We start from the raw sequence: 13,289 nt of genomic DNA on the forward strand, positions 1-13,289 counted from the left end.
TCCCATTTATAGAAGTAAATCCACAATTGGATTTGAGGTGTGAAGATATCTGCGCTGTGTTGTTGAAATATGCCCAAACTTAGGAGTTTGTAAGTGTTCACTAATATACGCTTATTGACCTTTTGAAGAATGCCCTCAGATGTGTTCTAGTCGTAGGCTTACTGGCACAGAAATTCCATCAGCTTGTGGAATTTTCTTGTGAGAAAATCAAATCCCAGTGGTGATGGCAACATCTCACAATCCCTAGTGACATTTAGCAGCAATGGGATTTTTCCCTTGCAAATGAGGAATATTACGACCCGATGTATCATTGTGTTTTGTGGTCTTACTCTCATTATGCAAGAATGAAATGTCTTAAATGTATTATAGGATTTGGAAATGCCTTTCTGACAAACAAAATGTTTGTTGCTACCCAAAATCAATTGCAGTTATGGGGAGACATGAAATAGCCGCCCCATCCCAAAAGCGATTCGAAATCAAATGTATTAATCGGTTGTGAGCTCATTTGCGTTAGCAAACCATTGGAAAGTTATCAACACCCAAATTTGGGTGGTGATGAATTTTCAAAAGGGAAGCTGTTCCTTAACATAACTTTTGGAAATTGTTCCTGGTTATATTGTGCGCAGTTAGTATTCCATGGAATCACTGTGTTGTCCCCCAACTTTAATGGACTTAGGCTGCCGTTACTGAATTCGCAGGAAATTTCAGGGGTCACAAACAGCTACCTCCCAAGTTAGTATTCAGTAGACAAGTGGTTTGCGTCCTTGTGTGAATGGGTAATTCATGATTCGACTTCTTTGTTGCTAAGTCACTTTCCAAAATGGATACATGTTTGCAAACCAGTCGGTCTTCAGTTTCCACATTCCGGCTTGTGAAGAGGTACTAGTACATGAGACACAAAGCACGTAAGATGGCATTAAGCGTACAAATAATTGTAAGGTTCAGGCTATTTCTGTTTATTCTTTCATAAGTAAACCTAGCTATGATGGTTACTATTGGAGTGCATCCTGGCGCATATATGAGCCTTTTCCACAGATGTATGGCACATTCTTCGTTGCTTTGATAATCTAATTTGTTCCAGTACAGATGTCTTTTTAACGTTCAAGCTGCTTAAAGGGAGCTGACATTACTTCAAAGACATAGAAAATATGTTTTAAAAAACTACATTTTTGGCAGCTGGTAGGAATTACATTGACTTTTTTCATTCACATATATAGAACAAAGTAATGCATGACATACCCCTGGTGAGATTAACCACAGTTGCAAGGGTTCTCTAAACATATCCTTTTGTAGATGTGATGACAAAATGGTGAAGAAGCTCAGTTCTTATTTCGGGAGCTCCAACAATGATGGACTGAAGAATGCTATTGTGGAACTGGTGGAAAGAATTACCAGTCTGACCGAACAACTGGAGCTGAAGGAGCAGGAAGTGCATACACTGGAAAGTGACATGGAAGAGGTAGGTGTGAATTGCAATTTTTTCTATTAGTACTCCAAACATGTCTAGTGTGACAGTTTTAAATTTAGCATAAAGCAGAACACCATTCTGCACTTGGAAGTCGTGTCATGCAACTCAATATATTGCAAAATTTAGACAATATATTTTGAATTTGTTTAGTAGTTTGGAATCTTGACTATGTGCTCCTGACATTGAGCAATCACTTTACGTGCATTTGTGTGTATTTACACAGTTCAAACGTAGCTGTAAAGTGAGGGTACACTGTGTTAGAGGAGAAGGGAGGGCACAAGGGTGGGTGTGAACGGGTAAACTTTATTTGTTAGTATGCAGGGTCTTAATCATGTAGGATCAGTGAGATACTTATGAGTGACATGTTTCTTAAAGAGGTGTGTGTTCGGTTCCTATTGGAACCCAGAGACAGCCAATTCATAACTGATTGGCAGTGATATAGAATTCCAGATCCTGTCTTCTCCTTACAGCACTTTTGTACTCAAGCTGGGCAGTGTCACTGCTGCATGTGTTGCTTTGGCCACTGAAGAGCTTGATCTTCACCTGTAGGGCACAGTGGCATGCTGGAGTTGACTGCCTTGACCTAGCAGATGTGGTGATATGATACAGTACGTTGCCATACTTTCAGCAACTTTCACACGGAAACCTAAGAAATTGTAGAAATACACGGCAAACAAGGAAGCACTCAAATAAAAGTGGGAAAAGACCTATAATTGGATACACCTCCACATCACCAGCAATTCACAACAGGTCCCGGGGATGCTTCCAGGTTGGAACACTCACTGTAACAGCTACAAAAGCACATCCCATACCACAAACACCTTCACCCCCTAAAGCACAGAGGAAGGCATATGTCGTGGGTAATGCCAACATATTGAAATTTCAAGAAGACCATAATCTTGAAGGAATGTAGCTCTGCCTGACACATATAAAGGAGGACTGCACACAGGCAACAGGCCAACACTACTACTACTGATGCATCGCACAATCAGGAAGTACCCACAAGTTTGCATTTTTGTATCTGGAGTTCTGAGAGCCCCCAGGAGTACAGATGTGCTTTGGAGTTCTGACCCAACGCAACAAAGATATCTCACTTCTTAGTCATCTCCTGTCAGTCACGTTTATCATGTTACCAGGTAGTTACTGTACTCATGGGAATGAAACACTGTAACAATGTTGATTGGTGCATAGCCAGGCTGGCACCCCAGGGCACATTCCCCAAGTCTCTCCTAGGGTCTCCCCTGATCTTCTTTGTCAGGAGATCAAAGGCTCCCATAAGGTGGAAGCAACAAGCAAAACAGTTGTGCAAGCGAGGTTGAGGGCTCCTCCCAACCCTGCTTGCCCAATATTGAAATATCAAACCCAGCGGGGCACAAAATGCAGACCATCTCCGGGGTCCCCTGTTTTCTAGCTCCCATAGGAGGCACTTGCCCCCATAATGAGAACATATGCCGGGACATGAGCAGGAGTTCTCTGCTTTTTTCTGGTGCACGCCCCCATGCAAAGCAAGTTATTCCTTATACAAATTGCCCTCCTGCTGAAATAGATGATGAACATGTATTATCATACTATGGTCCTTGTGGCAAAAACAGAGAGTGAGCATGTCAACCAACACATATTCTTTACTCTCGTGATCCGGTAAGCACAGTCAAGGAGGCCACTCTTCTAGAGGGTGAACCTCCTGCTGTCTCTATCTCAATGGAATTGAGCATGCAGTATAAGAAAGCCAACAAAAGAAGTGCTGAAGCATCTAATAGAAACAGACATTTTCTTTACAGAAAGAGCCTTGCGATAACTTTAGCCTTAGTTATATTTTAAACCTGTAAAAAAAGATGGCTTGTCCTAACAGTATGTCACATCAAAGGAACACACACTTCAAAGACACAGTCTTAACAAATACCAGCTCAGACGCTAAGTGGATATTAGAATAATACTTTTATTGTCGTCTAAACACTTTGTGGTGTATGCAGGGTATCTGGAAGCTAGTATGCAAATTAACTGGCTGCTACATGTCGATTTCAGAATTTCATATTACAAAATTCCATAATTTCAAATGACTTTGCCTACTATATTTAAAATTCTCAGCATTCCAAATATCAATTATGCATTTTTAAGAGCTATCAGGCTGTATTTTTTTATTTAATACAATCCTAGTGAAATGAGTATGCACTACAATAACAGGACAGATAATGCAATGTTTGTTCCTTTGTTCGTATCGTAATCTGGCCCGTGCCTCAGTACCATGCAGCATTTAAGAAATACAAAGGTGATATGTAACAAAAGCTTGAGTCAATCTAATGGCAGCAAAACCCTTAAGAACACTTGCAAATAATATCTACATTATGTTACAGACGTAAAATAGCCTATTAAGCATCAATTCAAAATTACTTGTGGATGTTTGTGATGATTGTATTTTATCCCATTTGGGGTCGAGCTCACAAGTGCTCCGTCCCTGTTGTAATCTCTCTTTGGGCTTTTAACCACGCCCATGTCACGCATGTCACTTTCATTGGTTCGTGAGTCTGCCTTTTAGAATCCGCTTGCTCTAATTAGTGAAAGGCATGCATACGTCATGCCTTTTCCGGTGTTTAGCCCACCTTCACTGCACTGGTGAACTACTGAAAACATACAAGGCTCCATGTTTTCAGCCTAGTTTCTGCACTGCTTTATCTTTTTATTTTTCACGCAGCGTGATCACACTGGGTTTTACATAGCGCGATTGTGCTCGTTTTTTTTCTTTCAATTTATGCGGCAAGAAAAGTCTGGTTAGGACTTTACAATGCTAGTAGCTCTAACTTGAGCAAATGCGAGACGCGTTGCATTGCAAATGCTTATTTCTCTTCTGAGCAGCATATAAATAGTATGTACGAGTACAGTAGTCAGACCTACATAAAAATCTGAAAATATTATTTTCACCACATCATAGATCTGCAGTACTTTATTATGCTTCAATGGGGGACATTTTTAGACAGTTATTAATTGTAATTGCAATTTACATATATATAGCGCTTACTAACCCTGACGAGGTGTTGAAGCGCCTACTAACCCTGAAGAGGTGTTGAAGCGCTTTACGCTGAAACACTCACTGCTCTGAAACTCAAGATAAGCAGTCACTCCAGTGTTATTGGTTATTGTTAATTATTGACGTCTAGCCTTGTGCACTCAAAGCAAAGTATTGCTGTGCAGTAATTCCAGTTTTGTTATGGTGGACTAAATTAATGGTAGTTAGTTGCAATTATTAGTGGAGGTATGTGTGCTCATGCACATTGTTGGTGGGATTAATAGATGAGTAGGAGAAAATTTGATCTTGCTAGTTTGCATACGTATGACTTTCAGAGGAAGGAGGAGAGATTGTGATCTTGTAAGTAAGTTGTGGGAAATTTGCAGAAATACAATAATAGAGATTAGGCTAAACCTGCATGTGTCAGAGTAGATTGTGCTGAGAGAGAGGAGGCATGCAGAGGATAGAAGGTAAGGAGAGGGAAATTTAAAAACGAGAAGGTAAAAGGGAAAGGGGACAAACAGAAGTTTAAATTAAATTAAAGGACAGTTGTGAATGCCGGATTTAAGGAAAGTCGAGAATTATTCTGGGGCAGCATGCAGTTTGAGAATGCAAGAATGTAGATGGAAAAATCATACAGATGGAAGGGAAGAACAAGTTACTTATCTTTAGTAAAGCTTTTTCTTTTAGAGAGTCTATCGAGCTGCAGAATCCTCACCTTCCGAACACTCCCCAGGCCTCAAATCGGAATAAGAACCCCCCCGGTCGCAGCACCCGCACGCTTGCCGGCAGTTCAGCTCCGGAAACAATGCGCTGGGCCAAAAAAGGAACCAATCCCACAACCTGATGCCAGCTGCCTTTGAGACTGTTCATGTCTCCAGCCACAGAGCCCTAAGAGCAAATCAGTGTGCAGACCCCTAGATGTGGGATCTTATTAAAGCATAGAGTCCCTCCACAGAATGGGAGGGGTTGGTGAGAAATCTTCAGCTAGATAGGGTCTTTACCAGAAAGTGCGTTACCAAAGATAAGTAATTTGTTCTTCTGATGAAGAGTTCTAGCAGCAGATTCCTCACCTTTTGAATAGATACCAAAGCGGTAGCTGGGGGGGTGGAATTACTGTGGATAGACTCAAACCAGAAACATCCTGCAGGACGAGCAGGCAAAGTGCCTTTCTTGGTTGGCATTTGCAGACTGGTGTCACCTGTAGCTAGGCGTGATTTCAGCATGGTTACTGAACACATGTGCTTTCAATATGCCACTGGCATTGTTCGTCCCAAAAAGTGCTTGATGGAGTCCCCCCCCATAGCCCTAACAAAGTGTTTTTTCAAATGTTGATGTTTTACTAGAATCACTGACCCAACTCCGACTTTTCTAATACAGCTGTCCCAATATACTTTCATAAACCCTTTCTACAAATCCACCACAAAAATGTAAAATAAATTATTTGCTGCAATGTAAACTATTACCACCATTTTTTTTTCTTTTTATGCAATAATGAGAGGAGTTTGGGATGTGGCCTGGAGTCATTGGGGTCCTAGCTCAAAACACAGCCTACAGTTTCTGCCCCCTGAGCATACGTTTGATGTATGACTGTTCTACTACAACACATTGGACCAGATTCTTGAAACCACAAACGCACATTTTATTGGGGAAAAAATACACCTTAGAAATGTTTGGCTGCAGTTCCAAACCCCACAATTCCTGATCAGGAACTGCAGGTAGGGAGAGGGCCTGGCAATGTTCCATTGTGCTGTGATCTTAGATTCAGCCCAGCTCTTCATGCAGTGGACACACCTCATCGCGGTTAGGCGCTGGCCTCCAAATGAGCAGAAAAGTACCTATACTCATCTTGGTGGCACAGTGGCAGTCATGGTATTTAAGGCCTTAAAGGGCTATTATGTGTTGGTGCTTACAGATACATTTCCATACCTAAATTAGGACTGTGAGTGTTAGTCTGCAACCCACCACTAATACTTTTTCTAAGATGTGGGTTTCCACTACTCGTACTTTTCAGGATTGATTAAGTCGAAGTACCTTGGAGCTGTGCAGGCAGGAAACATTTGTAATGTCCCTTGTCTGCACTTTTCCTTTTCCTGGGGCAGCACTGCGCTAGGTCAGCACTACCATCAGGAAATGGTAGATGCAGATTTCAGTGCATTCGTAAGTGAGTCATAAATGCAAAGGAATTGTTTTAGGAGACCCTCATACATGCAACACAATTTGCAAATAGAAAGCACATTTTGAGAATTCACAGATTCATTTTTGGGAATCCACGATGCGCTATTATTTCAATTGGACCATTGTTCACTTTCTGTTGTCTGGCCTCATGTAACTGCTCTCTGTAGCCAGGTGACTTGGTATGGTTATGCTTATGGGGACATGCACGTCTTCATTGTAGCACAAGAGCTCAAAAGGGGAGTCAGATGGGGGTGAACCAGGGGTAGCCATTGGATGACTTTTCTCAACCTTCTTAAAAGTCTGAAGCAGACAATTTCTTAGCTTGGGTTTCCATTATTAATTTATTGTCCACCCAGAAACCCAAATTCTTTACTGCCTCGGAGAGTCTGGGTTGTTCTCCTAGGCATTTCTGCTATGGTAACTCACTCCATATAGATGGATTGTTGCTGACTACCAGCACCTCTGTTTTCCCCCCTTGAGCTTTACGGTGCTCTCTGACATCCAATCCGTAATCTGCTTGAGGAAGCATTTAGTTGACAAGTTGGCTGTTGTGCTTCTGGAGTGAGAGCTAAGATCAACTGTGTTTCGTCTGCACATGAGACGAATACAAGGCCGTGTGCCTGCACTATAGTTGCCAAGGGGAGAACATATAAATTAAAAAGTGTGGGGCTGAGGGAGGAGCCCTGCAGATTGCCACAGTTAATAGAATATCATAAACCTGAAAGCTTCTCTTCTCTGGAAAATATATAAACCAATTGTGGACAAATCGGTAATGCCAGCATCTCTCGTTATTTGAATGAGAATAGGGTGTGAGATGGTTTTGAAAGCCGCACTGAGATCCAGAGAAAATTACTCAATTGTGTCTTTCAAATTGTACACAGGCATTTCCACTTGTAAATGAACTATGAAAGAATCATGAATGCATAGTAGAAGATGTTGAAGCAAATGTATAGCGTCATAAAGACTGATCACTTGCATCTATTTCTGTAAACCCACTAACACGTAAATTGCACATTGCATAAATTATGCACATTTAGTCTCAGAAAATTATAAAATTGTATCTTTTCTTTGAATTCATGCATCTTGTTATTTCTGGATTGATAGATATACTTCACCTCATTTTTTTATCCAATGCATGCCATGTCCATTTAGGTGTATGTTGGGTGTTCCAAGGTCTGCAACAAATGTGTTTCAGAACTTTTGAGAATGCTCCTAAAGTGTACTCCTTATGGCCATTCTCAAATTTGGCATTCCATGCCCTTGACCCCTCCTCACCTTTTTTTGGTCACACCCACTGAATCTTTCGCCCCTTCACAATTACTCTTTACCAGTGCACTGAGTTGCATAATACTTGCGTAAATTACAAATGCATAGTGCAAGCACCTTTGAATCCCACATGCATAATTTAAACATGTACACTTTCTTGAATCATTTGTACATTATGAATGTGCAACTTATGGCCTTTTCTGGATTGGATGGTTTGAAACTTAGCTTTTTAATCATGCATAATGGAATACCCGCCCCCCGCCCCACCACACACATATACATGCACACATGCACAGAGATATATGTTCACTAAAAAAGGTTAAGAATGACATTATAGTTAGGTATGGTAATAAGATCTTACGTTCCGTAAACAAAAACCTGGAAATTCACAAAAAAACTAAGTTTTCATTGACGTTATATTTAGGTGCTGAAATAACATAAGAACTAGTTTTTAAAAACAAAAAAAACACTGAAATTTACCAGGTATAGCTTTCTCAGGTAACTACAGGGCTTGACTAGGCTACTAGGCATCAGGCTTTTCAGAGGGCTGGCAGGGTGGGGGCTAGTTTCACTGTTGGTGAGAGCCAGTTTTGTTGCTGGGGACCTGCTGCCCAAGTTCCTTGCAACGATTCTGAACAAACAATGCAAAAACAAATGGCTTTAAATCATGCATTAAACATTCTTTAAAACCATTTATTTAAGTACTTTTTATGCTATGTTATGCCACGCTATACTATGCTATGCAATGTTATGCTATTGTTAGTGTTATGTTATGTTATGTTATGTTATGTTATGTTATGTTACATGGCTTTGTGGAGCATGGCTAATCACCCATGAGGGTATCCAGGCACTGAGTAGGGCAGGCCTGGGTGGGAGGAGGAGATTATGCCTGTTTCATCTGAAAGAGCCATGTCTTTAGGTTCCTTCATAAGTCCGTGAGGGAGGGATAGGTTCTGAGGTGTTGCTTACGGTCGTTGCAGGTCTTGGCTGCGAGGTATGAGAAGAAGCCTCCTTTGCTTCTGGTCTTCTTGATGCAAGGAAGATGTGCTCTTGACTGGGACACAGAACAAAGATGCCTGGTGGGTTAGTAGAAGTTGAGACTGTGGCTGAGATGTGCTGGACTGGTGATGTGGAGAGCTTTGTAGGCAAGGGGGAGTAGCTTGAATTTACATCTTGTGGGGACTGGAAGCCAGAGTAGATTGCTGAGGTATGAAGAGATGTGGGTATTTTGCGGGGTGTTCAGGAGGAGTCTGACAGTGGCGTTCTGGGTGGCCTGGAGTTGGTGTAGAACATAGGCTGAGATTCTGAAGTAGAGAGTGCTCCTGTAGTCAAGTCTCCTTGTGGTAAGAGCATGGGTGACGATTCCTCTGGTGTTAAGTGGGATTCATTTGAAAATCTTGCGTGGCATTCACAGGATGTGGAAGCATGCTCAGGCAATGGCATTGATCTGCCTGCTCATAGAGAGGTTGGTGTCCAGGATGATCCCGAGGTTCTTGGAATGGTCCACAGAGGTGAGTGCAGGATCAAGTTTAGAGGGCCACTAAGATGCGTCCCAGGGGGAGTGGCTGTTGCTAAACATAAGGACTTCGGTTTTGTCTGTTTTGAGCTGGAGGCAGTTGCTTTTGATCAAAGCAGCAACATTGTAGTTGGTGTCATTTGCGTTGGTGGTGCTGGTTGAGCCAGCAAGGTAAGGAAGAAGTTGAGCTGTGTGTTGTTGATGTAGGATACTATGTTGATGCTGTGCTCTGATGATGTCCATGAGGATAGTCATGTAGAAGTTGAAGAGTGTTGGGCTGAGTGACGGTCCTTGAGGGACTTCACAGATGAGTTTCGTGAGTGTAACGGGAAGTCTAACTTCTAGAGTTCTGTCTGTGAGGAAGGAGGATATTCACCTAAGGGCCAGTCCGTAGATACCCAATTGCTGAAGCTTTCTGATGAATGAGATGTGGGAGACCATATCGAAACCTGCAGAGAGAGATTCAGGAGAATGAGTGTGGCCATTGCTCCTCAGTCGAGGATGCTTCTGATACCGTTGGTGGCTGCAATGAGGGCTGTTTCTGTGCTGTGGTTGGTGCAAAAGCCAGATTGAGAGCTATCTAGTAGTTGATGGCATTCTAGGCAATCTGTAAGTTGCATATTGATGGTTTTCTTCATGACTTTAGCTGGAAAAGGCAGAAATGAGATGGGTCTGTTGGGATCCACTGTTGATTTCTTCCGGAGGGCGTTGACTTCTGCATTTTTCCAGCAAGTCAGGAAGGTGGGGTGGTTATGGAGGTGTTGGTGATTGAGGTGAGCGTGGGATAGATGATGGTTCTTCTCAGGTTATATATGAAGTAGTGGCATGGTCTGAAAGGGCTCCTGAATGGATGGTATTCATCAAGGAGGTGGGAATCCCCTCTTAATTCAAGAGGGGATTCCAGTTGCTTAGCTTCTGTTTGGCGCTGAGGGAGGTGTCCTGGTGTGCGTTCATATCGGTATGTTGTAGGCCAAATATGTTGTAGATCTTGGCAGTCTTCTGTGCGAAGAATGCTCCCATTCTGGCAAACTCTAAATTATTGTTCCAATACATTTCTCATTGCTTGATGCATGATATGTTGTTAAGTACTTTCGGATTTTCATTTGGTTTGTTGTATTAGAAAAGGCTATTCATTTTGGCCTTTTAACTATAAATTGTAAAATCTCTCACCAAATGTATTGCTTTTATACGTTGTTTCAAAAAGATTATAAAACCTACTTATGATCCAGTTTATTATCTGTTCTCCTTCTAGACCAGGTTTATCCATAGCAACGTAAGGAATCACTGATTATGAATGCTACTTGTTAAATGTGATAATTATCGGATACAATAAAATCCAAGACTGACGTCTTTAGAATTCACCAGGTGCAATAATTATCTCCTATTCTGACTTTCTGGGGGAATGCCACGTAGATTTTGGCCCTTAATGCAACACATGTATATGTCGTGGCAAATACTGAAACAGGACATGAGGTTTGGTGCAGTATGGGATAGATATGTATTTGTAAACTCCTCATCAAACATGTGAAAACGTTAAATATACTTTACATGTAAAGTAGTTTCTGTCATTTTTAGAAATTGTATTTGCCTCATATTGTAAATACTGATATGCCAGGGTGGGGTAAGTACTTCCTGTTATTTTTTACATGGTAATGAGAAAAAACGTTACAGCTCTATTTAGCAAATAAAAGTAGATTATGTGTTGTCTTTTTCTGGGCATTTTCCCTGATAAATGTTAGTAGTGTTTTGCTGTTGAAATCCGCCAGGACGAAACTGCAAGGGGCAATATTTGTTGCACTGCTTGGAAATCTGATCCATGTGCAAACTCCCATTTCGATTTAATTCTATACTTGGAACAAGGGCCTATTCGTCAGGATAAATAGGCCCAAAGTTGCCTCTTTGCACCCATATTTTCTGCCATAGTTTTTTAAGGTAATCATTGATAAAATTGCCTCCTGACATATTTGATGTCCACCATTTCATAATATATTAGTCTATGGTTGAAGCAAGCTGATCCAAGCAAGCCAATGGCTGAAGGCAGCTAATCAAAAGCTCACTCTGTATATTGTATACAAGAGGTATGCAGCTTTTATCGATCTACAAAATCACAAAGTGGCCTTTTCACATTGATTGAATAAATATAACATCCTTGCAGTCTTTTCATAAATGTATCAATTTAAAAAACACTTAACAAAACACAAAGCTTTAATGTAACACTAAGGATAGATCAGTTACTAAGGTGTTAGGTTATTTTGTGTGTACAAATAATCAATTTTGATGGAAAAGCTTGAATGAACATAACATGAATTTGGTGTTTGTAAACAAACAAAAAAAACAATAAAAAACTTTGACTCGTTGTAGTGTTAAGGCTGCACATGACTTATAATTGTCAACTTGCATCATATAAGAAATGAGTGGGTTAGTTAGAAAAAATATTTTAATAGTGTAGTGTTAAGTTTTCAAGCATTGTAGGCCAAATAAGTGGAATGTTGCTCATCCAGGTAGCTGTGCAAACTTAATCATTCCTAAGACTACAGCATCAATGCCATAATTCCTGACATCATCAATGGCTTCTTACTCCATTACGTGTATAATGGCCCTAATGTATCAATACATTTCCAATAGACTTCAGAATGGGTAAAACCTTTTGATACATGAGGCCCCATGTTCGACTTTTGATATTACATGTTATCAAACAATACAATGTACGTCTTGGCAAATATGTGTTTGTGTTTACCAAGCCCACAAAATGTTCACTTTTGACCTGACTGTGGAAGTACATTCCACATAGGGTACGTAGTGACACCACAAGGTGGGGTATTTAGCAGGTATGACATCCTTGGTGTGGTTTCCCCAACCTTTTTACCGTCTGACCTCCTGTTTTTCACACTTCATTTTTGCTCACTTTATGATTCTGTGCACTTTACCACTGCTATCCAGTGCTAAAGTGCAGTTGCTCTGTACTCTAAAATATATTGACATTAGCTTATCCACAATTGGCATATTTCATTTACTTGTGAATTCCTAGTAAAGGGCACTGTTTGTGCCCAGGGCCAGTAAATTAAGGGCTACTGGTGGCCTCCAGCACTTACTGTGCCACCCACTACAGTAGCCATTTAAACATGTCTTAGGCCTGCCACTGCAGAGCCTGTATGTGTTGTTTTAAACTGTCATTTCTACCTGGCAAGTATACACACTTGCCAGGTCCAAATCTTCCTTTTATTACATATGTCCCCCTTAATGTAGCATATGTATTAATTGTTTGCCACAAGGGCACGATACAGTCACTTTAAAAATGTAGACATGGACTTTTAAGTTTAACATGTCCTTGTAGTGAAAAACTAGTAAATTTGTTTTCCACCACTGCAAGGCCTATCCCTCCCAAAGGTTAATATTAGGATTACCCTGAAGCAACCTTTAAATGTAACTTCCAATTTGGAAAAAATAGAAAGTTGGAGATTGGTGTCTCAGAACTTACAATTTAAAATCACAGCATATCGTGAAGTCGTATTTTAAGTTGTAAATCTGAAAATGCCACTTTTAGAAAGCTGCCATTTTCTTACTTTAACCATTCTGGGCCTCTGCCTGTCTCTGAATACTTGTCTGGGATGGGTAACAGCTGGGTTTGTGCTTTTCCTCTAGACAGTCACACACAAAGCGAGCTGGGGCGAGACATTTGCATCCTGTTGGCCCATCACCAGGCTGATGGGTCTTCCTGTGCTAGTTGGGAGGGAGGAGCTGACACTTATACCTGAAAAGGGCCTTGCCCCTCCCCACACATATTCTGCCAGGAAGAAGGACTGCTGTGCTTTCAGGAGGGACTGCCACTCTGCTCAACTGCATAGCTGTACTGGTCTGCT

At 41.1% G+C, this 13,289-nt stretch overlaps 1 protein-coding gene across 1 annotated transcript in view; it reads left to right on the forward strand.

The window, feature by feature from the left end:
• EFCC1 (EF-hand and coiled-coil domain containing 1) overlaps nucleotides 1–13,289 on the forward strand; it is a 215,385-nt gene that overhangs the window by 182,140 nt on the left and 19,956 nt on the right. Inside the window, exon 5 of the mRNA XM_069206633.1 lies at nucleotides 1,294–1,459. Within this exon, the coding sequence (XP_069062734.1) occupies nucleotides 1,294–1,459 (166 nt within the window). The remainder of the gene's footprint in view (nucleotides 1–1,293; nucleotides 1,460–13,289) is intronic.

The sequence above is a fragment of the Pleurodeles waltl genome, chromosome 9 (genome assembly GCF_031143425.1).
Source record: "Pleurodeles waltl isolate 20211129_DDA chromosome 9, aPleWal1.hap1.20221129, whole genome shotgun sequence".
Classification (NCBI taxonomy): domain Eukaryota; kingdom Metazoa; phylum Chordata; class Amphibia; order Caudata; family Salamandridae; genus Pleurodeles; species Pleurodeles waltl.